This window comes from Pseudophryne corroboree, chromosome 1, assembly GCF_028390025.1.
Source record: "Pseudophryne corroboree isolate aPseCor3 chromosome 1, aPseCor3.hap2, whole genome shotgun sequence".
Classification (NCBI taxonomy): domain Eukaryota; kingdom Metazoa; phylum Chordata; class Amphibia; order Anura; family Myobatrachidae; genus Pseudophryne; species Pseudophryne corroboree.
This window is the reverse complement of record NC_086444.1, coordinates 966,095,897-966,121,594: the sequence shown is the minus strand read 5'-3', so window position 1 is coordinate 966,121,594 and position 25,698 is coordinate 966,095,897. Positions and strand designations below refer to the sequence as shown.

General features: G+C 40.3%; 1 protein-coding gene across 5 annotated transcripts in view; it reads left to right on the top strand.

Moving 5' to 3' along the window:
* The window catches only part of GRIA2 (glutamate ionotropic receptor AMPA type subunit 2), a 325,307-nt gene that overhangs the window by 230,445 nt on the left and 69,164 nt on the right, over positions 1–25,698 (top strand). For all 5 annotated transcript variants that reach the window (XM_063920481.1, XM_063920482.1, XM_063920483.1 and 2 more), the window contains exons 10-11: positions 5,075–5,281; positions 6,816–7,186. In XM_063920481.1, the coding sequence (XP_063776551.1) occupies positions 5,075–5,281; positions 6,816–7,186 (578 nt within the window). The remainder of the gene's footprint in view (positions 1–5,074; positions 5,282–6,815; positions 7,187–25,698) is intronic.

The window sequence follows — 25,698 nt, the reverse complement described above, 5'->3', positions numbered from 1 at the left end:
AAAGACATGATTAGGCAAAACACTGTCTACGAATCTAATCAAAACATATAATTCTGCATTTTTACATGCAATGTAAATCTTAGTATAATTCTAGGGTACACTACAGTCCTATGCATCAGGCTATCTAAAGGACAGCTTATTGTTATATAACCTACTGTAGTCATTGGATTCCCCAAGGAAGCAGTGATTTCCTGAATAGGCACGCCATCCATCTCTCTTGTAACTTTCTCCCATAACACCCCAATCTGCACACATTCTATATTACATGTGGCCGAACAGTTATTTTTAGATGTACTTTATCAATATCTCTCTCAAAACAGCACAAGTAATTTATTCTCACAGGACTGAAAGAGCTTCTGAAATATTTAAGCCAATTTTCCTGGAATATTATCTTAAAGGCCAATACCACAAAAACTACATCAACCTTTCTAACGGATAAACAAGGAACTGGTTCTCCAAAATTCTTCACAATCACTGTCTTAAATCCATATAAAATGGAATAAAATGCATTTACTGTAAATATTGAAAAAAGGATGTACATGACAATAAAATAAATTTGCAAGTCAAAATAGCCTATGTTCACACTTATGCAAACTGTACCAATCTTGAAATGTGTACACCTCCACTTTGACAGCATATGCGAATAGTTTATGACAGTCAAGATCTCCAGCGTGTTTGGCTTGTTACATACAGAGACACCTGATTTTTTAATAGAAAGGCACATGTAAATAGGGCTATTAGAAGTGCCATGGGAATGTAGTGGATTTAAAATGTGCTAAATATTTAAGGTTGTGGTTGGGTCAACTATAAATTGCAGTTACAGTATATCTGGGTACACACTTTACAATACAGTATATTGGACTGTCTTATATTGTGTACACACGATTCATGGTTTGATGAGTTATGTGGTCACATCTTCCCATTGGATGGGAATTTGACGTGGTTCACTATAATTGATACTGTAATGATATTTTGTGCTCTGTAGTATGAGGCACGATATATTGTTACAGTCGTATCGGGTCATTGCAAGATGGCCGGATGGTTCATGTGTGTGCCCAGCTTAAGGCTGCCCAGTGTATCTATGCTGCATGTAAAGAGCACACAGTATTTTCATTACTTTTAAAATAAATAAATTTTGCTTCCTTTGTATGACAGAATAGTTTGTCCAGGAGCAAATTTGCAGCCTTTACCAGGATTTGCTCCTTAGTATAAATGTGTCTCTTTTTGTGCAACTTCTGCTTGCCATCTTACAGCCTATAAAAATAATGAACACGCTATTAAAATAGTTAAAATTTATAAATAGCATCCAGTATGAAAATGGCAAACACATCTCTAGGGAAAATGATATTTCCAGAATGACTCAGTATCTCAGACAACTTGGCAATTAAACCATGACAGTGATGTTTAGGCATTAATGCAAAATAATTACATTTGGTGTCATGGGGAATTTCCATATGCTTGTCACTTTTTCAGATTTGTCATAATTTAACATGCAATTAGCATGCATAACTGACCGTTATGGTTTTGTGACCTGTGTACAGGAAAATAGTAGGTTGCAATGTGTCATCTGGTCATTATGTTTAGATATGTGAGAGAAGGTCTGTACTGCAGTTAAAGGATCCAATGGAGATATATAATAGGGTTCGAGAAGCCGTATGTGCAGGAGTTGAGCAAGAATGCCCGTATTTTTAAAGCTGCAATCATTCACAAGTCAAAACCAGTCTGGCAAATTAATTGCTGTGCCAGTATGCCACCCTATCCAGAAAGTTTTGAAAACCAAAATAAAATAATTAATAATTGCTGGTTGTTGGTAATTCTACATCATTGCTTCCAAAACTCGGTCCTCAAGGACCCCCAACAGTTCATGTTTTCCAGGTCACCTAGCAGGTGCACAGGTGTGTTCATTACTCACTGACACATTTTAAAAGATCCACAGGTGAAGCTAATTATTTCACTTGCAATTCTGTGAAGAAACCTGCAAAACATGGACTGCTAGGGGTTCTTGAGGACCGAGTTTGGGAATCACTGTTCTACTGTCACCAGGATGAGCACTGCTCCAAATGATGAAAGAAAAATTTAGCCAAAATATCCTATTTCCAAAGCATTCTGGTTGATACATACTACTATATACTTTGTATGAGATTGTTAACATTTTGTAATCCTGTTTCGGTGTTTTTATAACTGATGGAGTTTAATGTTTTGTAATGTATTTTCTGGAATGCAACTGCTGCCTAAAGCATACGTTATATAGATAATACAATCAAAATGGGAATCTGTGCAATTTTTACCCAGTGCTCTCTGAAGATCTGTTCCCAGAAATATAGCATTCCATTAAACCACAGCAGGCACAAAACTTTCAAGTTATTATTCCCTTTTCCTGTTGTAGTATATAATTATCCTTGGTTACTTAACACAAGTTGAACACAATTGATGCAGCCCATTTGTAATTTACAGAGATTGTGTGGGCTGATATAGAATAGACAACCCACGCACACATGCTATCTTAATTCCGTCACTTAGACGTCTATTTATGAAGGGGTGTTAAATGAAATCTCGGAAGAAAATGACTGTTTTCACTGGAGAAAACTTCAGTTAACACTTCACACCATTTACTGTAGTATAGTGTTACCACTGTAGCAGTCACAAATTTCCACAGTGATAACCGTTTTTTTCGCTACCTACTAGAGTTTTATGGGGATCGCTCAAAGTGTTCATATAACAGGTGTCGAAAAGCAACGCTTTTCATCGCCTGGCTACTAAACTTAACCCCATCTCATGATGATGTTATATATTATACCATTGGTAGCACCTTCACTGGACTCTTGTCTAGTGCAGCTTCTCCAGGGTATCACAGACTAATAACTGCCAGCCAATCAAAGACCGGCTTGGTTACCAGGCAACTTGAGCCGTGCAAGCACATTACAGTGCACAGGGACTTAATCAGAATGAAGAAAGTGGCGAAGGACTTACTGGTAAGTAAAGTCTTCACCGGGAAAGCCAGTTATCACACTGTCCCGGCTAGACTTTTTGTTAAACAGCACCAATAATTAATTTCTTATTGCTCTTCAAATGAGAAATTCTACTTTCAAGACTCTATTATTTTCTTAATAAACAATAGCTGCTGAAACTTGGATTCAGTTTGGGGTCAACAACGTTGTTGTCCATAAACTGACAGTAATTAGTTGGTATTACAGAATATTATTTTCGAAAAAATTATTGTACAACTATTTGTTTGCATTGTTTTCCCAGTGCTCTTGGCTTCTGTTGTTAACTAGTATTCACATGTAGCTCAGATTTTTCAATACACTCCCAAACTTATCCCCTTTAAGTTCACGGATCACCTAGATAGAATAGAAGTACGAACCTAATAGAAGTAATTCAGTAAATGTAGATTTTAAGCTGCAGATTAAGTAGATTTTATATATATATATATATATATATATATATATATAGTGAGTAAACCGGCACTCACAGTACATACACAGCAGGCCCGGGTGCTCACCCCGATGTCTCAGCACCATGATATAAACAGCATAATGGGCGGCACTCCAGGGACTTTAAAACGCATGCTGTTATTACGTTTTAAAGTCCCTGGAGTGCCGCCCATTATTCTGTTTATATATATATATATATACACACATATATATATACATATATATATATATATAGACATAGAAATACGTTATCTGATTATACTACTATCAGTCTTAGAGGCCTGTTAAACATTTTTTCATAAAGTTATGCAGCAACAGCAGGTTTTGCATAATTCTATGAATTGTTGCTATGTGCTAGCAGCCTAATGTAGGAGATTTTACATTATTATCAATGGGGACCACGGACTAACCCCTATGTACAGTACCAAACCCTTTGCGGAGTTTGGCCCGTTAGTTTTCTCCTATGTAGGTATATTTGCAGAAGAGGGCTGGCTCCAGAAACTGATACTGTGCGCATGTGCAGTGTCAGATTTCCCTGGAAAAGTTCTTCAAAAATGTGGAAGACACTTCCGATGCAGCTGGGATCTAACTCGCTGGGGAGTTCCAGTCAATGGATAGACAGTGTCTAGTTAGACAATCAATACGTCAACACCGTGTGGTTGACATGCAATGGGTCAACATGGTCAAAAGGTTAACATGACAGTGGAGGTCTGTCTAAGGTCGGGTACAAAAGGTCAACAGATTCAAAAGGTCGACATGACAGTGGTTGACACGTTTTGTTTTGCTTTTTAATTTACCTTTGCTTCATTTACTATCCATGTGGACTACGATTGGGAACCTGGGGCATGCGCAGCAGTAGCGGATTGAGGCACCTTGCTTGAAGCACGGCAAACAGAGCGAGCCCGTGAGGGTCTACGTTTTCACTAATCATGGTCATATACTGTGAAATGGACAAAATTTGGGCAAACAACAAAACAAAACTCAACCATTTTCATGTCAACCTTTTGTACCTATCGACCTATTACATGTCAACCATATGGGGTCAACCTATTGACTATTTTATGCAGATCTATTATACCACACTCCTTACAGGGGCAATCATTATCACAACCGCTGTAACTGCAAATTTTCTTTGGTACATGGAAGGGGAAATTTTGTTTAAAATGAAAAAGTCCAATACAGACTGCTAATAATTGCAGCATTGTCACAATTATTAATACATGGCCCCCTTAGAATATGGCTGATAACTATTTGTTTTGTATGTTTTTAATATCCATGGTACAATAAACAACACCACAGGTACAATTACCAAAGTGGAATAAAGAAAATATATAAAATTATTTCACAGCAAGTACTAAAACTGAGGACCTGATTCAAAGTTGGACAGAAATAGGGTTTACTGTATATCGCTTCCAAACTGCTTGCACAAGAAAACGTTACACCGGCCAATTTTCAGGACTGTACACACTTTGTGTTGCACCCACACCCAAGATAGTGAATGCGCTTGGTTTTGCTACTAGTCATTACTATCAGTGTGTACCGCACACATACAATATACTTTTTGTTTTGGTTAATGCGCAGTGTCAGAATCATTAATGGAACTATAATCACATTGTTAAATAATAACTGTGATTTTTTAGGAAGCCCCATATGTGATGTTTAAGAAAAATGCAGATCAGTTTGAAGGGAATGAGCGCTATGAAGGATACTGTGTGGATTTGGCAACTGAAATTGCCAGGCACTGTGGATTTAAGTACAAACTTACAATAGTAGGCGATGGCAAGTATGGAGCAAGAGATGCAGAAACAAAGATATGGAATGGAATGGTGGGCGAATTAGTTTATGGGGTGAGTATGATTTCTGATTTTTCTTCTAAATACTTTTCATAAAATATTTGGAATCAAATCTCCTGGCATCCTTGATTAGTCATAAGCAAATCTGAAACCAGTGACAATTACACTTGTCTCCAGTACCTAAAATGCAGAAATTGCTATAGTGCCTTCCTAGAGAAAGCAATACCATATGAATCTCAAGTCTCTTTGGATACAGCTCAAATTTGAAAAGTCATAATGGCAAACAGTATATACAGTATATTCTTTCAGTGATATGAGAAACAGCAAACTTAATAAGTGACAGATGAATGATATGGTCCAGTCAATTGGCTTCAATTCTCTTGGCTATAACAACTCAGCTGATTATTATATATCTGTGTTTTTGGTGTCTCTTTTTGAGGCATTGACAAACTAATCACATTTTCTGTTTAAACTCCGTGATGACAATACTTCACATGGCACCAAGGGAGCCAAGGAAACATTTTCCTGCGGCCAAGATTTACAATTACATATAAAACACAAGACAATTTTCTCTTTCTCCTCCTAACATAAATCAGAATTTTTCTTTCACCTCTTTCACCTTGACAGCTGACATTGTGACAGTCTGAAAGGATGAATTTTACTACTGTTCCAGGAATCTATTAACATATATATTTTATTTTCCATAAATGCTGTATGTCAGGAAAACATGTGCATATAACTGTATTTGCAGTAACATATAGTATATGTAAAACTGGTATCTTACATAAAATGTTGGGTAAAGGTGTGACCCTTAATTAACAAATTCATGAATACTCGTTATGACCACCACACTGAGAAATCTTTACCAGAGTATGCAGTAATTTTATATGTTTTTAAATATGTCCATTAAATTACAGAATGGAAAATATTTTCTAAAGCATGCTTTCGATTTAATTACTATTTTGTTCTAAATCTGTATTTTTTTTATTATTAATATTATTATTATTATTATTATTATTATTATTTTTATGTTTTATTTTGTTGTTGTTACTCATTATCATCTTATGCCTTCAAATGCAAAGACTGTATTTGCTGTCTAATACCCTTTTCACACCAGGACTTGGACCCTGGAAAAAGCCGGGTAAACCTGGGTCAGGGTTGGTATGGGTCACCCTGGGTTATGTGTGAAGGGTGCGCAACCCCGGGCATGACTAGGGTTATTCTTTGGTCCGAGCTGGATACACTGTGATGTAAAAGAGGTGTACACGGGTTACTCAACTGGGTTATGTTTAAAAGGTGCTCCATGAGCTCATTTTAACATAACCCGGGGACATCCTTTCAGACCGCAGAGTCTAATCCTGGTCATGGGTCGGACCTGAGATTTTGGTGTGAAAGGGGTATTAGAAAGCATCTAGCTAACAGCTATATCCCCCATACAATATGTAGAAGTTCCGTAAAATAAGCAGACTATAAGATACAAAAAAAAAGTTTGCCAGACAGAACAGGGTTGTACTTTTGTTGTACTTAATGGCAATAACGCTAAATAATATTCACATGTATGCATTACTGTTTTAATTTTGTTTTACAGAAAGCTGATATTGCAATTGCTCCATTAACTATAACATTGGTGAGAGAAGAAGTAATTGACTTTTCAAAACCGTTCATGAGTTTGGGAATATCTATTATGATCAAGAAGCCCCAGAAGTCAAAACCTGGAGTGTTTTCCTTTCTTGATCCTTTAGCGTATGAGATCTGGATGTGCATAGTATTTGCTTATATTGGGGTCAGTGTAGTTTTATTCCTGGTGAGCAGATTTAGTCCATACGAATGGCATACTGAGGAATTTGAAGATGGAAGAGAAACACAAAGTAACGACTCATCTAATGAGTTTGGGATATTTAATAGTCTCTGGTTTTCCCTTGGTGCCTTTATGCAGCAAGGATGCGATATTTCGCCAAGGTTGGTTACTCATCTTTTACTACTTTGTGCATTTTTGGTCTGAAGCGGATGCCGTGGTGCATATATATTCACAGCAATGAAGCATCACTTCACATTGTAGGTTAACCATCAAGTTCTCTATGAAGACTGAATTCTACAAATCTATGTTAATACTGAGGCCAGCGTAGATACCTTTATAGCTAGACATTGTCTCCCGTGAAATTATATACACCATGTAAAGATTACAGAAATGCACAAGGTTCCGATCATTTCACGCCTTCTTGGAGGGGTACCGTGTTTTTGCTGCATTCCCATTTTACAGTGCAATATGAACTGTAATGGGAACAAAGGATGGTGAATTTTAAGTAGGTTGGTCATAGGTTTACATACAGTTTACATACAGTTTACACTTCATGACTTTTATGCACAGATTCCTTAATATACAATGTTTTTATAGTTTTATATAACAATAACACACATGATTCACCATTAACATTATAAATACCACCATTTTTTTATTTACATATTTTTTTTTCATTTTCACTTCTTAAAACAAATACATAAATTACTGTTTATTATTATATCAGGTAATGTACCAGTTGTACAAAAAACAATAACTATGTTCTTCAGGTGTCACAGTTATGGCTAGATTCTATTTCTTGAGAAACATTTTCTCTACATTTATCTCCCCAATATTACAAGGCAGGAGATAAATGTTTGAGATACATGCATCTTTGGCAATAGACTCTATTCCATAATATCCTTTTAGTCATTCAGTAGTTGTTGGTAAAATAATCAAAATTCCGAAAAAGCTGTAATAAGCTTTATCAAAGAAGCACACTCTTTTCTTTTTATGAGGTGGCTGCAGATCCATGGACCCGCATTGTGCTAGTATGTAGTATTGTAAGTCTGTTTGTTAATGATTGACTGCAGAGAAGTGCATCTTCATTATTATGTACTGGGTTCATTATATAAACCATGTGAATTAATAGGTATGCAAGCTGGGTATTACGTTTGTCAATATATCAATTTATTTGTACTACCTAAAGAGAAACAAGATTTACAGTTTTAATACTGTAATTGTTTTTAATGCTAGATGCTGATTTTATTGTTCCTATGAATGATTGCTTAATATAACTTTCTGTAACTGCTGAGGGTATAAAACAGAAAGCATAGTAATTATCTTAAATTATACTGTACAGTGCATTTCAGAACTTAGCATTCTGTCTTTATCTGTTTACAGTATTTCCTGGCTGCCCAGTGACATTTGAACTGGTATGCACTTAGGGACACAAGTCAACAAAGCTATGATGCTTTGTGGTTTATGACTGAAACAGTTGCAGGAAGTTTAACCCATGCTGTCATAAAAGCACTGAAATCAGCATCTGGGAACATAAAACCAGTGTGCACCGTACTTAGAATTTGGTTACAATTTAACATATACAGGTTGAGTATCCCTTATCCAAAATGCTTGGGACCAGAGGTATTTTGGATATGGGATTTTTCCGTATTTTGGAATAATTGCATACCATAATGAGATATCATGGTGATGGGACCTAAATCTAAGCACAGAATACATTTATGTTACATATACACCTTATACACACAGCCTGAAGGTCATTTAATACAATATTTTCAATAACTTTGTGTATTAAACAAAGTTTGTGTACATTGAGCCATCAAAAAACAAAGGTTTCACTATCTCACACTCACTCAAAAAAATCCGTATTTCGGAATATTCCGTATTTCGGAATATTTGGATATGGGATACTCAACCTGTATATATATATATATATATATATATATTATATATTTTATATATATATATATATATATATATATATATACATACACAATACCATGACTTTTGTATTTATACAGATGTGTCCTTTTATATTGTGGCTTCAGCCATGCCAAATAGCCACAGAAGGCCTCTTGTGACTAAGCCACACCTAGCACCTTTATTTACAAATTATGCATCTTATTCACATAAAGAAAACAACTAGGAACGGCAACAATATATTGTGTATGAGGACACATCTGTATACTCACAACAGGAGCATTACTTTTGGCTGATGAACAGCATTGTTTATGTACAAAACAAAAAAAACAAAAACAAAAAAAAAAAAATATATATATATATATATAAGATAAATCTTTAGTTTTTTTTACATTTCATACAGAGGCATAACAGTCACCAGGCCCCATAGTAACATTTGATAGGGGTCCTGGCCATCTGTTCCAATACCCGACTCTGCTGTTCTGAGCATTACTGAAGGCCTGTGCATATGTTGTGCATCCAGTTACGGGTTTATCTGTGGAGGCCTTCTTAGTGGAAAAACAACATTGCGGGCCCCCAGCCCCATAGCAGTGGCATGTCTGCTCTGATGGTAGACTGATTTCATACCTGTGACGCATCAGTCTGCAAGTATCATACAGTATATAGTTCTACCTTGCTATCTCCTTTAATGTGATTTGGTTGCTACCAATATTTTGAAAAGACTTGATTTACTAGAGACTATCACAGCCATTTTATTACTTGGCTAAGCAAATGTTTTCTGAAATACATTTTTATTACATTTTATCCTCCAAATAAGAATCATCTTTAAGTTTGGAGTTCTGGGGTAGAGTTACTGTAAGTATAAACCTTCAAATGATGTACTTGGAAGTGCTAGACAAAGCACAATTATCATGGAAGGGGCATACAGTATTAAACACCTCTAGGCTAAGGGACTAGCTGGAAAGCCAATGTAATTATTCTTTTGCTTCTACAAGACATCTTCATGACAGCTCTTTTTTTGTGAAATGTCTCCCTGCTTTTTTCATCAGTTACTTTTTGCACTCTATAATTATCAGCCTGCTCTATATTTTGCCTACAGTGATGAGCCTTTAAACCTTGGTTTTACCAAATGCAAGATTGCATTTGCTGTTTTGGGGCTGAAACCAGGATTTGTGAACGCTTTGGTGTAGTAATCATTACTGAGCTGTGTTTTCAGACGTAAGGTCTGTCCTTTATATACAGATGTTGTAAAACTATGCTCATTAATTTCAAAGTAGTAGTTTATGTAATTGTTCAGTTGGTTTATACACTGGCTTGTTCAAAGGAATATTATTTTACACTTTATTTTTTCACAGCTCATGAAATTCTGGAATCACCTTCCATTACCAGTATGGCAACACAAAAGCTTTAATGAATATTAGCTAGAAATATGATCTCGTCAGTAAGGTCCTGAATATTTGCTAATATAGTATATCAATAGATACCATATACTGTAGATTCAACTTATATATATATATATATATATATAGATTGTGACTACATTTTGAGTATGATCTGCATGTCACCCATTTACCTTTTAAGCCTTTTCAGTGCAGAGGTAAAGTTATGCCTAAGCACTTTGTTGGTATGGATTGCAGTTCCGAGAGTTTAAGATCAATGTTATTGGGTGGAATGGGTAAATACACAAGCATAGGGTCCTTGTGCAGCACACACTGGGCCTGGTTCTGAGTCAGCCACATCTGTGAAAATGTAATCATTTCTTATTTTCGAGATGATTGCACATTTGTCTCAATCGCAAGACATGGGGGTATATTCAATTAGGGTCGGATCCATTCCGACCTGCATTTGTCGGAATGGATCTGACAACCCCTATTAAAATCTCATCTCAATTCGACTTTTAAAAAGGGACCCATCGGAGGCGAGGGGGGAGCCGCGGGCAGACGGAGGAGGTCAGCGCTACAGTAGCACTGCAGGAAGATGTCACACAGCCGCCCGACCTCACGGCAGTGTCCACCCGGCTACAGCAAGCGTAACCTCACTTGCTGGAGCCAGGTGGACGCTGCCGTGAGCGGTGCGGCTGTGTGACATCCTGCTGCAGCGCTGTAGTGCTTCTCTCCCCTGTATGCCGGCGGCTCCCGCCTCTCTCCTCCTCTGGGTCCCACATCTCAGTCCGACATTTTTTTATGTCAGACTGAGATGGTCGAAAAGGGGGCCAAAACCTGTCGGTTTTGGCCTCGTTTTCGACACAAGCACGTGGATCAGCAGCTATTCCACCGATCCACGTGCTTTTCGACAAGTCGAATTCCACGACTTGTCAAATAGGACTGAATAGGTCGACTCATGATTCGACATTAATAAGTCGAAAACTGCCGTCTTTTCGACAGACGGCAGTTTTCGACACCAATTGAATATACCCCATGGTGTGTTGGAAATACGTGCGTGTGTATGTACTGCATTGTGTAAGAATGGAGGCAAATGTGAAATATGTGTTTTTTTGGGGGGAAACTGGGCAGTGAGTATCAAGATACACAGAGTGACTGATGGTGGGATTGTCCTAGCAGTATTGTGTGCGTGTTAGAGATGTGCACCGGAAATTTTTCGGGTTTTGTGTTTTGGTTGTGGATTCGGTTCCACGGCCGTGTTTTGGATTCAGACGCATTTTGGCAAAACCTCCCTGAAATTTTTTTGTCGGATTCGGGTGTGTTTTGGATTCGGGTGTTTTTTTCCAAAAACCCCTCAAAAACAGCTTAAATAATAGAATTTGGGGGTAATTTTGATCCTATAGTATTATTAACCTCAATAACCATAATTTCCACTCATTTCCAGTCTATTCTGAACACCTCACACCTCACAATACTATTTTTAGTCCTAAAATTTGCACCGAGGTCGCTGGATGACTAAGCTAAGCGACCCAGGAGGGCGGCACAAACACCTGGGCCATCTAGGAGTAGCACTGCAGTGTCAGACAGGATGGCACTTAAAAAAATTGGCCCCAAACAGCACATGATGCAAAGAAAAGAGAAAAAGAGGTGCACTGTGGTCGCTGGACGGCTAAGCTAAGCGACACAAACACCTCAATATCACAGGAATTATTCGTTTTAATCAATGGTATTATTGCTCCAAATCACTGGAAGAAAATTACAAAATCACAGGAATTATTTGTTCTAATCAATATTATTATTGGTCCAAATCACTGGAAGAAAATGACAAAATCACTGGAATTATTCGTTCTAATCAATGGTATTATTGGTCCAAATCACTGGAAGAAAATGACAAAATCACTGGAATTATTCATTCTAATCAATGGTATTATTGGTCCAAATCACTGGAAGAAAATGACAAAATCACTGGAATTATTCATTCTAATCAATGGTATTATTGGTCCAAATCACTGGAAGAAAATGACAAAATCACAGGAATTATTCGTTCTAATCAATGGTATTATTGGTCCAGATCACTGGAAGAAAATTACAAAATCACTGGAATTATTCATTCTAATCAATGGTATTATTGGTCTAAATCACTGGAAGAAAATGACAAAATCACTGGAATTATTCGTTCTAATCAATGGTATTATTGGTGCAAATTACTGGAAGAAAATGACAAAATCACAGGAATTATTTGTTCTAATCTATGGCATTATTGGTCCAAATCACTGGAAGAAAATGACAAAATCACTGGAATCTTTTGGCAAGATCACTGTAATTAATAATTAATTATAAATCACTGATATTAATTGGTAAAATCTCGCTATCGCCTGCCTAGTGAAGTGGAACCTAGATGGCATTTGGTACCGGAGACACACTACCTCAAGAAATTCTCTAAGTACCTGTGAACTAACAGTGGATAACGGACACACGTCTAACACCAACACAGCTGCCAAGGCCAGAGTTATCCGCTTTGCAACAGGATGACTGCTGTGATATTTCATCTTCCTCGCAAAGGACTGTTGGACAGTCAATTGCTTACTGGAAGCAGTACAAGTGGTCTTCCGACTTCCCCTCTGGGATGACGATCGACTCCCAGCAGCAACAACAGCAGCGCCAGCAGCAGTAGGCGTTACACTCAAGGATCCATTGGAGGAATCCCAGTTAGGAGAGGACTCGTCAGACTTGCCAGTGACATAGCCTGCAGGACTATTAGCGTTCCTGTCTAAGGAGGAAATTGACACTGAGGGAGTTGGTGGTGTGGTTTGCAGGAGCTTCCGCTGTCACCCAAAGTTTTTGAACTTGTCAATGACTTCTGATGAATGCGCTCCAGGTGACGTATAAGGGAAGATGTTCCGAGGTGGTTAACGTCCTTACCCCTACTTATTGAAGCTTGACAAAGGCAACACACGGCTTGACACCTGTTGTCCGCATTTCTGTTAAAATAATTCCACACCGAAGTGGTGATTTTTTTTGTATTTTGACCAGGCATGTCAATGGCCATATTCATCCCACGGACAACAGGTGTCTCCCCGGGTGCCTGACTTAAACAAACCACCTCACCATCAGAATCATCCTTGTCAATTTCCTCCTCAGCGCCAGCAACACCTGTATCCTCATCCTGGTGTACTTCAACAGTGACATCTTCAATTTGACTATCAGGAACTGGACTGTGGGTGCTCCTTCCAGCACTTGCAGGGGGCGTGCAAATGGTGGAAGGAGCCACCTCTTCCCGTCCAGTGTTGGGAAGGTCAGGCATCGCAACTGACACAACTGGACTCTCCTTGGGGATTTGTGATTTAGAAGAACGCACAGTTCATTGCTGTGCTTTTGCCAGCTTAACTTTTCATTTTTCTAGCGGGAGGATGAGTGCTTCCATCCTCAATTCCTCATGTGAAGCTGAATTACTAGCCATGAACATAGGCCAGGGCCTCAGCCGTTCCTTGCCACTCCGTGTCGTAAATGGCATATTGGCAAGTTTACGCTTCTCCTCAGACGCTTTTAATTTAGATTTTTGGGGCATTTTACTGAACTTTTGTTTTTTGGATTTTACACGCCCTCTACCATGACATTGGGCATCGGCCTTGGCAGACGACGTTGATGGCATTTCATCATCTCTACCATGACTAGTGGCAGCTGCTTCAGCACTAGGTGGAAGTGGATCTTGATATTTTCCTATTTTACCCTCCACATTTTTGTTCTCCATTTTTTAATGTGTGGAATTATATGCCAGTAATATTATTATATCAATAGCAATGGCCTACTGTACTGTACTACTATATACTGCTCACAACAATGCAGCACAGATATGGATACTTGCAGTGACACGGAGCTGCAAGATACAACAATGGCCTACTGTACTGTACAACTATATACTGTTGGTCACCAAAATGCTGCACTGTACTACTATATATGCTGCTCACAACAATGCAGCACAGATATGGATACTTGCAGTGACACGGCGCTGCAAGATACAGCAATGGACTACTGTACTGTACAACTATATATTGTTGGTCACCAAAATGCTGCACTGTACTACTATATATATACTGCTCACAACAATGCAGCACAGATATGGATACTTGCAGTGACACGGAGCTGCAAGATACAGCAATGACCTACTGTACTGTACCACTATATACTGTTGGTCACCAAAATGCTGCACTGTAATACTATATATACTGCTCACAAAAATGCAGCACAGATATGGAATGGATACTTGCAGTGACACAGAGCTGCAAGATACAGCAATGGCCTACTGTACTGTACAACTATATATTGTTGGTCACCAAAATGCTGCACTGTACTACTATATATATACTGCTCACAACAATGCAGCACAGATATGGATACTTGCAGTGACACGGAGCTGCACGATACAGCAATGGCCTACTGTACTGTACCACTATATACTGTTGGTCACCAAAATGCTGCACTGTAATACTATATATACTGCTCACAAAAATGCAGCACAGATATGGAATGGATACTTGCAGTGACACAGAGCTGCAAGATACAGCAATGGCCTACTGTACTGTACAACTATATACTGTTGGTCACCAAAATGCCGCACTGTACTACCATATATACTGCTCACAACAATGCAGCACAGATATGGATACTTGCAGTGACACGGAGCTGCAAGATACAGCAATGGACTACTGTACTGTACAACTATATACTGTTGGTCACCAAATGCTGCACTGCACTACTATATATACTGCTCACAACAATGCAGCACAGATATGGATACTTGCAGTGACACAGAGCTGCAAGATACAGCAATGGCCTACTGTACTGTACAACTATATACTGTTGGTCACCAAAATGCTGCACTGTACTACTATATATACTGCTCACAACAATGCAGCACAGATATGGATTCTTGCAGTGACACGGAGCTGCACGATACAGCAATGGCCTACTGTACTGTACAATTATATACTGTTGGTCACCAAAATGCTGCATTGTACTACTATATATACTGCTCACAACAATGCAGCACAGATATGGATACTTGAAGTGACACGGTGCTGCAAGATACAGCAATGGACTACTGTGCTGTACAACTATATACTGTTGGTCACCAAAATGCTGCACTGTACTACTATATATACTGCTCACAACAATGCAGCACAGATATGGACACTTGAAGTGACACGGAGCTGCAAGATACAGCAATGGACTACTGTACTTTACTACTATACTGGTGGTCACCAAAATGCTGCACTGTACTACTATATATACTGCTCACAACAATGCAGCACAGATATGGATTCTTGCAGTGACACGGAGCTGCACGATACAGCAATGGCCTACTGTACTGTACAACTATATACTGTTGGTCACCAAAATGCTGCATTGTACTACTATATATACTGCTCACAACAATGCAGCACAGATATGGATACTTGAAGTGACACGGTGCTGCAAGATACAGCAATGGACTACTGTGCTGTACAACTATATACTGTTGGTCACCAAAATGCTGCACTGTACTACTATATATACTGCTCACAACAATGCAGCACAGATATGGACACTTGAAGTGACACGGAGCTGCAAGATACAGCAATGGACTACTGTACTTTACTACTATACTGGTGGTCACCAAAATGCTGCACTGTACTACTATATATAATATATATATATATACTGGTCACACAACAATGCAGCATATATTGAGCACTGATGATGAGGATACTGTCTAGAACGGAGTCTGACACGGAGCTATAATTATATACTAGTGGTCCCCACAATGCAGCACACTGATCAGATATTTGCAGCACACTGAGCACAGATATGGAACTTTTCAGGCAGAGAACGTAGATATTTGCAGCACACTGAGCACAGATATGGAGCGTTTTCAGGCAGAGAACGTAGATATTTGCAGCACACTGAGCACAGATATTTGCAGCACACTGAGCACAGATATTTTCAGCACACTGAGCACAGATATGGAGCTTTTCAGGGAGAGAACGTAGCCACGTCCTCTCCGTTCAATCTCCAATGCACGAGTGAAAATGGCGGCGACGCGAGGCTCTTTATATGGAATACGAATCTCGCGAGAATCCGACAGTGGGATGATGACGTTCGGCCTCGTTCGGGTTAACTGAGCAAGGCGGGAAGATCCGAGGCTGCCTCAGACCCGTGTAAAATAGTTGAAGTTCGGGGGGTTTGGATCTTGACGAACTGAACCCGCTCATCTCTAGTGCGTGTATATACAGCTCCATACCATTCTGAGCTGTGTGTACAGGAAAGAAACACCTGTTTCTGACAGATATCTTGCACGTAGCATGGAGCTGGTGCAAGTGGACGATACTAATGATGACAGTTGTGTCTGCGAACACTAATACATTGGATGAGATAGGCTTGCACTTTACATATTAATTTGGCCAATTGCTGCATTATTATATGAAAGTGAGTGCAATGCCGCAGCCATAGGGAAAAGCGTTCACAGAAGCATGCAACTTAGAATAAGGGCTTATTTGTTTCCCTTAAAACCAAGTAAAAATTTTTAAAGACGATCACAGCAAGCAGCATGCAGTAACTTTACCATAGAATGTCCAAAGTAGGTTTAAAGTTGCAGTTAAGAAATTAACTTGTAGTATGTTAATAATGTGATGGAAAAACTCATGGAAACACAATTATAAAGTCACTAAATTGGGTGTTGCATCGCCAGGTATGACACATATGGCCTTCTGCACTCTGGCAGTGATATTACCAATGTCTGCTGTATCATTCCTCCACAAGGGCATCACTCTACCAGTGAATTGTTGTTGATGATGGAAAATGCAGTAACAGGCATTGTTCCAGAGGGTTGGGGATGAGGTCAGTATACCGACAACGGAATCCCTGCTGTCAATATGCCAGCAGCAGGCCGAACGCTACGAGTCCCTTTGCGGGCTCGCTGCACTCACCACACTGTGGGCTCTGTGGCACGCTGTGCTTGTCACAAGTTCTATTCCCACTCTATGGGTGTCGTGGACACCCACGAGAGGGAATAGCCCTGGCGCAGCTGTCGGCATTCTCGGCAGTCGGGATCTTAATGTCGGTATTCTGACCACCGGGATCCCGACATCCTGTTCCAAAATATCCTATGAATGATGAATTGGGTTCATGTCTGGTGACTGAAAAGGGTACAGGGCTAACAATATATTCTCATAAATTATTAGACAGCCACATGTGCACTGTGGATGGAGCATGGTCATGCTGGAAGACACTGCTCCATTAGAAAAACAATGCTGCAACCTTGGGTAAATATGGTTACTCAATATTGTAAAGTATTATTTATTTATTAACAGTTTATTACATAGCGCAGCAATTTCCATTGCACTTTACAATTGGAAATAGTAATAACATAAAACACAATGATGCAAACAACAGTGAAAAAACAATGCTGGGTAATAACAAACAGTTGAAGCGATAGGTAGGCCCTGCTCGCAAGTTTACAACCTATAGGGAAGAAGGCATTGATAGACAAGTATACAGTAGGTGTTATCTATTGCATAAAGGTTCCCCAGATCACAAAGGTTCTTGGTGGGATGTATGATATGGTCACACAGCAATTTTGGCCTTGTGTCAGGAGTATGGGAAAGTAAATAGTGTGCAAATATGTGAGGATATGTGTGGACTCTACAGTGTGGTATTAGTTGGATAGAAAAGTTTCTGAAAGTTATGTGGGTGGTTAAATTGACAAGCTTTCCTGAAGAGGAGAGTTTTCAGGGAATGTTTAAAGGTTTGGAAACTAGAGGAGAGTCTTATAGTGCATGGAAGGGCAGTCCACAGAGTGGGTGTAGCCCAAAGAAAGTCATGTAAATGTGAATGATAGTGAATAATGAGTGTGGATGATAGACAGAGATCTTGTGATGAACAAACAGGTCAGGTTGGGAGATATTTTGAGATAAGAGAAGAGATGTACATTGGTGTAGTTTGATTAATGGCCTTGTGTGTGAGTAAAAGTATTTTATATAGAATAAGGTAGAATACAGGAAACTGACAGAGTGACTCTGCAGACGATGAACATCTAGTGAGGAAGATTAACCTCACAGCAACATTCAGTGGTGATAGCAGCTGCTGTACTCTGCATTGGACATTACCCAGATAAGGTACTGTGGATTACAACCTATCGTTGGCTACATCCAGCCCCTCACTTAGACATCATCCACCTCTGTTCTCTGAGCAACAAATAACTGACTTATTGCATTAATCTACTAATATCAGTATATTCAGGCTCTGAATTGCTGAAGGCTCACTGTTTAAAATCAGGATCCATTTCCAGGATACGTTATCACTACCCCCACAAAAAAATCTACTTCAAAGGCATCTCATACTGAGACTTTTCACACCTACACAGTAGGAATTGGCTTCTAACACCTTTCCAAAAGACTGCCTATCCTAGGATAATTGACTAAATCAGCAGTTATTTTATTTATTACTTGCTTCAAATATACCCAATAGGTTATAGCAATAACTTTGTTCATAATCCCATTATAATTTTGGATCACATACCGAATTGGGGGAAAACAAAACACAAAAAGTAAAAAAAAAAAAATGCTTTCTCTCCCTCTATCATCATCATATGCAGCTCAAACTTATAGTAATTTGTCATTGATGACCAAATGTATACGTATTGCTCCAGCTTCATTCTTTCACTCCGCCCACCACGTTCTGCAGTTCCTATCACACCATCACAGGCTTCTATTCTCCAATCCCTTGGCATTTTAAAAAGAAAACACAGGCGCATTTGTGGGAAGCGAGCAGGCCGGAAATGTATTTCCCCCGGTAACCATCTAAGTCCTTTGCCCACCTGCTCGCCCCCATACTCAAAGAACAATCAAATAGAAGTGATACCCAAAAGACGGCCCTGTGTTTGGAAGGACAGAACTGTCAACTCTCACTTTGTGACCCCCATACCCAGAGCTCCTGCACTTAACATAAAGAAAACTGAAGGCCCTCTGGTATGCCCAATCAGGTCAGTCCTTTGTAATGCCAGATCTATAAGAAACAAGACTGCAACAATTTCTGACCTTATTGAATCTGCAGATCTAGCCTGTATTACAGAGACCTGGCTAGATGAAAATGCAGCACCTATATTGGAGGCTGCAGTACCAACAAACTACTCTGTCATCCACAACCCAAGACTGGACCGCAGGGGTGGCGGGGTGGCTATCTGCTTCAAAAAAGAACTTAAACTTAGGGTCCACCCTATTGAAACTACTCGCTCATTCGAGTGCATTGCTGCCCGGAGTTCGACAGGATTAGGTTTCAGAGTACTTCTCATTTACCGGCCACCTGGAGATGGAAAGATATTTCTACAAGAAATTGCAGACACTGTTGCTGGCCTGGTCCTGGAACATCAAAGATGGCTCATCCTCGGTGATTTCAATGCATGGGTGGATAATGAGCTCTCACGCCTTGGCCAAGACCTCCTGTGCACAATGAATGGTCTGGGCTTCACACAGGTCATTCCCTCTGCCACACATAAAAGTGGTCACACTCTCGACCTTGTCTTTCAGATTGGATTAGAAGTCACTGACCTAAAAATAAACCCAGTCATCTGGTCAGACCACTACTCCCTCTGGTTCTCAGTTGCAACCCCTCAAATAAGATCTCTGCCCGTGGAGTTGACCAGGTATCGTCCAAGGAGGGGTATGACTCCCAGGCTCTTGCAGCAAATCTGGATCTCTCTGCTATACTGGGTGCCTGTGAAGATCCCTGTTCCCTAGTCCGTTATTATAATAGGGATGTTATGGCTGCACTTGATATTATCGCCCCTGTGCGTTTAAGACCTCGTAAACCACAACGTCAAGCTCCATGGTTCGACAACAGTGTTAGTGAGCTCAAGAAAAGGGGGCGTAGACTGGAAAGACGATGGAGGAAACTAACCTAGTGGATGACAAAATAAAACTAATAAAGCATAACGAAGAATATTATTCGACAATCACTCGTAAGAAAGCACAGTTCCTGTCAAATGAGATCACAGCAGCAAACAATAGGCCAGCTCAACTTTTCCGCACAGTGGAGATGCTTTGCAAGCCAGCATGCCTGCAGACTGATGAGACCCCCTCCCAGGCAAGATGCAACGAGTTTGCAAACTTCTTTGCAGATAAAATATCCACCATCCGGGCTGGAATCTCCACAGTGCCATCAAAGGAGCGCCAAACTACAAAGCCTGCCAATATAAGCTACCTGCCTTCATGGACCAGCTTTGGCCCAGTGGATGTAAAGGACACTGCTGAAATTGCTCGGATTTTGCATCCCACCACCTGTGATCTAGACCCAGCCTCAACCAAGCTTCTAATAGGTTGTATGGATATAATTGTTCCTGTCTTTACAAAAATTGTTCAATGCTCTTTGCAGACAGGCATTTTTCCTGGACCCCTAAAGGAAGCAATTGTTAGACCGCTTTTTAAAAAGCCTAATTTAGATCCCGACTGCATGACCAACTACAGACCGGTATCAAACCTTCCTTTCCTAGGAAAGGTTATTGAGAAAGTCGTTGCAAATCAACTGGAAACCCGCCTGACAACCCATGATATTTATGATCCGTTTCAATCAGGATTCAGGAGAAGACATAGCACTGAAACAGCCCTGGTGTGTGTGTTAAATGATCTTCTGATGGCAAAAGACAGAGGTGACTGTTCAATATTAATCCTTCTGGATCTCTCGGCAGCATTTGATACCGTGGACCATGGGCTTTTGATTGAGCGACTGATACATTTCTGTGGTCTGGATGGCACAGTCCTAAGCTGGTTCAAATCATTTCTCACAGGCAGGTCACAGAGAGTATCATCTGGATTATACTCATCACCACCAGTGCCATTGCCATGTGGTGTCCCACAAGGTTCTATACTATCCCCCATGCTGTTTGCAGTATACATGCTCCCATTGGGCGAAATAATCAGGCGCCATGGCCTGGTCTACCACTGCTATGCAGATGATACACAACTGTACTTGTCCTTTGCTCCGGGCACTGATAACCCAATAGCAACCCTAAATGGCTGTCTAGCTGAACTACAGGAGTGGATGAGCGCCAGTTGGCTGCGACTGAACCCGGATAAAACAGAGGTCCTTATGATACGACCGCAACATCAAAGGACAAGACTGCAGCATAGCCAACCAACTGAACTTACACTCGGGGATTCAGAATTACAGACCAGTGATCGTGTGCAGAATCTTGGCATTGTCCTGGATGGTGGCTTGACACTTAAACATCAGATATCAGCCACAATCAAATCCTCATTCTTTCGCCAGAGGAACATAGCCAGAATCAAGCACTTAATTCCCTCAGATGATATGCCAAAAGTCATACATGCATTTGTATCATCTCGTTTAGACTACTGTAATGCCCTCTACCTTGGTCTACCAGCAAAAGAATTGCAACGCTTACAGCTGGTGCAAAACACAGCTGCCAGGCTATTAACCAACCAGCCCCGTTCTAGCCACATAACACCCATCCTCTACTCCCTTCACTGGCTGCCTGTAAGATGGCGAATCATTTTCAAGATCGGCTTACTGAGTTTCAAAGCATTACATGACCAAGGCCCAAGGTACCTGAAACAGCTTCTGACCCCATACTGCCCCACTCGATTACTGCGATCTGTAGATGAAGGATTTTTAGCAGTACCTAGAATCTACCGTAATTCATCTGGGGGTCGAGCTTTTAGTCATGCGGCTCCGACTCTATGGAACTCACTTCCCCGCACAGTGCGAGAGGCCCCAACTATAGAATCTTTCAAAAGTAGACTCAAGACTTTTCTGTTTACTCAAGCATTTCCATAATGTCCCTTTTAGTATCTTCATGCTTCTGTATTTTATGAAAATGTACTTCATTATTTTCTGTACTATATTATGCTATGTATCTGTTAAGCGCCTTGAGTCCTATTGGAGAAAGAGCGCTATATAAATAAAATTATTATTATTATTATTATAGTCTCTTTTTGGTAATACTAGTAAGAAGACTATTGCAATATTCGCTTTGCAAGTAGTTGAGATAATGAGAGCATGAATTAGAGTTTTTGCCATGTCTTGTGTAAGGTATGATTGTATTTCAGATATGCTTCTTAGATGCATGTAGCAAGATTTAGAGACATATTGAATGTGGGTAACAAAGGACAGTTCAGAATGGAGGATGACACCTAGGCAGCGAGCTTGTGAGGTAGGATTGATTGTCGAGTTTTTAACAGTGATAGAGATATAAGGTTGGTAACTACTATTGGTAGGTAGAAATATAATTAATTCTGTTTTGGAAATATTAAGTTTGAGGTGGAGAGATAACATCCAAGAGGAAATGGCAGAAAGGCATTCAGTGAAACAGACTGATACAGATGGTGACAAATCTGGGGAGGATAGGTAGATTTTAGTATCATCCGCATACAGATGATACTAGAATCCAAAAGAGCTGATTAGTTTGCCAAGAGATGTGGTATAGAGGTAGCAAAGAGGAAGTGGATTCAGAGAACCGGACCCTGAAAAAGCAGTTAGGTAGGATGAGAACCAATAAAGGGCTGTGTCCTGAAGACCTAGGGATTGTAGTGTTTGTAGGAGAAGAGAGTGGTCTACAGTGTCAAAAGCAGCAGCGAGATATACTGTAGATGAATAAGAAGTGAGTAGTGGCCTTTGGATTTAGCAGTGACCAGATCAAGTAGTGATTATCAGTGACCTTAATAGAATAAATGCACCCAATCTTTGCCTGGAATATGGGCCAATCAAAATTACAAAAGCACCAGATCTCTTCAGTGCTGGTAGCAATCACTCAAGACTGTATACACAATAATTCTCTAGGATAGCCCTCACTGTATGCTAAGAACATCATAAAGAATGATGGATTAGATTGACTATATCACCTTCCTCCACTGCTGGTGTGCATTGTTTGTGAAGTTTTAACCTCTAAACTTGCTACATACCTTACTCTTGTTGGCCCATTTTTTATAACCATCTGCTAGTACCTCAGGATGAAATTTACAGCCAATTGATCTGCATTTCCTCATCTGGTATGCTTTGCTTGGTTGTCCATAGTTAAACTCTGTTGATATGTTTGTCTTTGAGTTCCAGGCTGATATTCACCTTAGACATCATTGCATAGAAAACATTACCAAGCTGAGCTGTCTTGCAGGTCTACTTATCCAGGAATATTAGCAGGATATCCCCTGAAAACTCCCATTTATGCATGGGGAACCACAGCAGATATCTCTGATACCCCTTTTTTGACTGCAAAAGCAGTTCTGGAATGCCCCTCGGTCATTAAGACTCCTGCCAAATGCACCCCAACATTCATCCCCCAAAAGCACCCCACCATTCATCCCTCAGAATGACACTGAGTACTCTGAAATCATGGCCCTAATTCCGAGTCGTTCGCTCGCTAGCTGCTTTTAGCAGCATTGCAAACGCTAGGCCGCCGCCCTCTGGGAGTGTATCTTAGCTTAGCAGAATAGCGAACGAAAGGTTAGCAGAACTGCTACTAAATAACTTCCTGCAGTTTCTGAGTAGCTCCAGACCTACTCCTAGACTGCGATGACTGCAGTCCGTTTAGTTCCTGGTTTGACGTCACAAACACGCTCTGCATTCGGCCAGCCACTCCCCCGTTTCTCCAGCCACTCCTGCTTTTTTACCTGGCATGCCTGCGTTTTTCAGCACACTCGCTGAAAACGGCCAGTTTCCGCCCAGAAACACCCACTTCCTGTCAATCATACTACGATCACTCGAGCGATGAAAAAACGTTGCTCGAGCTTGTGTAAAAGTACAAAATTTTGTGTGAAAGTACTTAGCGCATGCGCGCTGCGTACCATGCGCATGTGCGTTTTTGCCATTTTTTTTCATCTAATCGCTGCTCTGCGAAAATCGGCAGCGAGCGATCAACTCGGAATGACCACCCATGTTAGCCATAATTATTAGCAATAATAAGTCCAACACCTGACTCCAACTGTGTGTAAGCTCTTTACCTTAATTTGCTTGTTGTTCCTGATTGACCTAATTCAGACCTGTTCACTCACTATAGGTTTTTTGCAGTCCTGCGTTTGCATAGTCGCTGCCCATAGTGGAGTGTATTTTCACTTTGCAAGTGTGTGAACGCAGAGCTGTACAAACAGATTTTGTGCAGTCTCTGAGTAGCCCGGGACTTACTCAGCCGCTGCGAACATTTCAACCTTTCCGGGACCGGAATTGATGTCAGGAAACCTCCCTGCAAACGCTTGGATACGCCTGCGTTTTTCCAACCACTTCCAGAAAACGGTCAGTTGACACCCACAAATGGCTTCTTCCTGTCAATCTTGCGAACGCCCGTGCAATTGATTCTTTGCACAAACCCATCGCTGAGCAGCGATCCGCTTTGTACCCGTGTGACGCGCCTGCGCATTGCGGTGAATACACATGCACAGTTGCGACCGGTGATTATGCGAATGCAGGATTGCAAAAAAATCCTAGCGAGCAAACAGGTCTGAATTAGGCCTAGGTGTTTTCATGCCTTCATCTCTGGAACGATAAAGCAGCCTTAAAAACAACTGTCCAAAGCCCTATCAATTAATTGCCTCTGTTATTTTCCATAGTAAACTTAGGGGTATATGCAATTGCAGTCGAATTGCCGCAAATGTCGAAAAACGGGGCATTTTCGACACAAAAAAACTGTCGAATTGGATTCGACAATGCAATACAGTACTTTTGGTCAAAAAACCTGCCGTTTCAGATTCGACTTTTTGAAATTTGACAGTTGTCAAATTCGACATGGCTGCACCGTAAAAATGCGGCTTTTCGACAAAAGTATATTCAATTGAAGAATGTCGATTCAACAACAGTGCTTTTCGACAGTAATTTCGTCAATTTCATTTTGCTGGCGGAATCTAATAAAACATTTTTAAAACATGGGCCCTCATTCCGAGTTGTTCGCTCGCAAGCTGCTTTTAGCAGCTTTACACACGCTAAGCCGCCGCCTACTGGGAGTGAATCTTAGCTTCTTAAAATTGCGAACGAAAGATTTGCAATATAGCGAAAAGACATCTCTGTGCAGTTTCTGAGTAGCTCGAGACTTACTCGGCATCTGCGATCAGTTCAGTGCTTGTCGTTCCTGGTTTGACGTCAGAAACACACCCAGCGTTCGCCCAGACACTCCTTCGTTTCTCCAGCCACTCCCGCGTTTTTCCCAGAAACGGTAGCGTTTTTTCGCACACACCCATAAAACGGCCAGTTTCCGCCCAGAAACACCCACTTCCTGTCAATCACATTACGATCACCAGAACGAAGAAAAAACCGTGAGTAAAAAACCTAACTGCATAGCAAATTTACTTGACGCAGTCGCACTGCGGACATTGCGCATGCGCACTAAGCGGAAA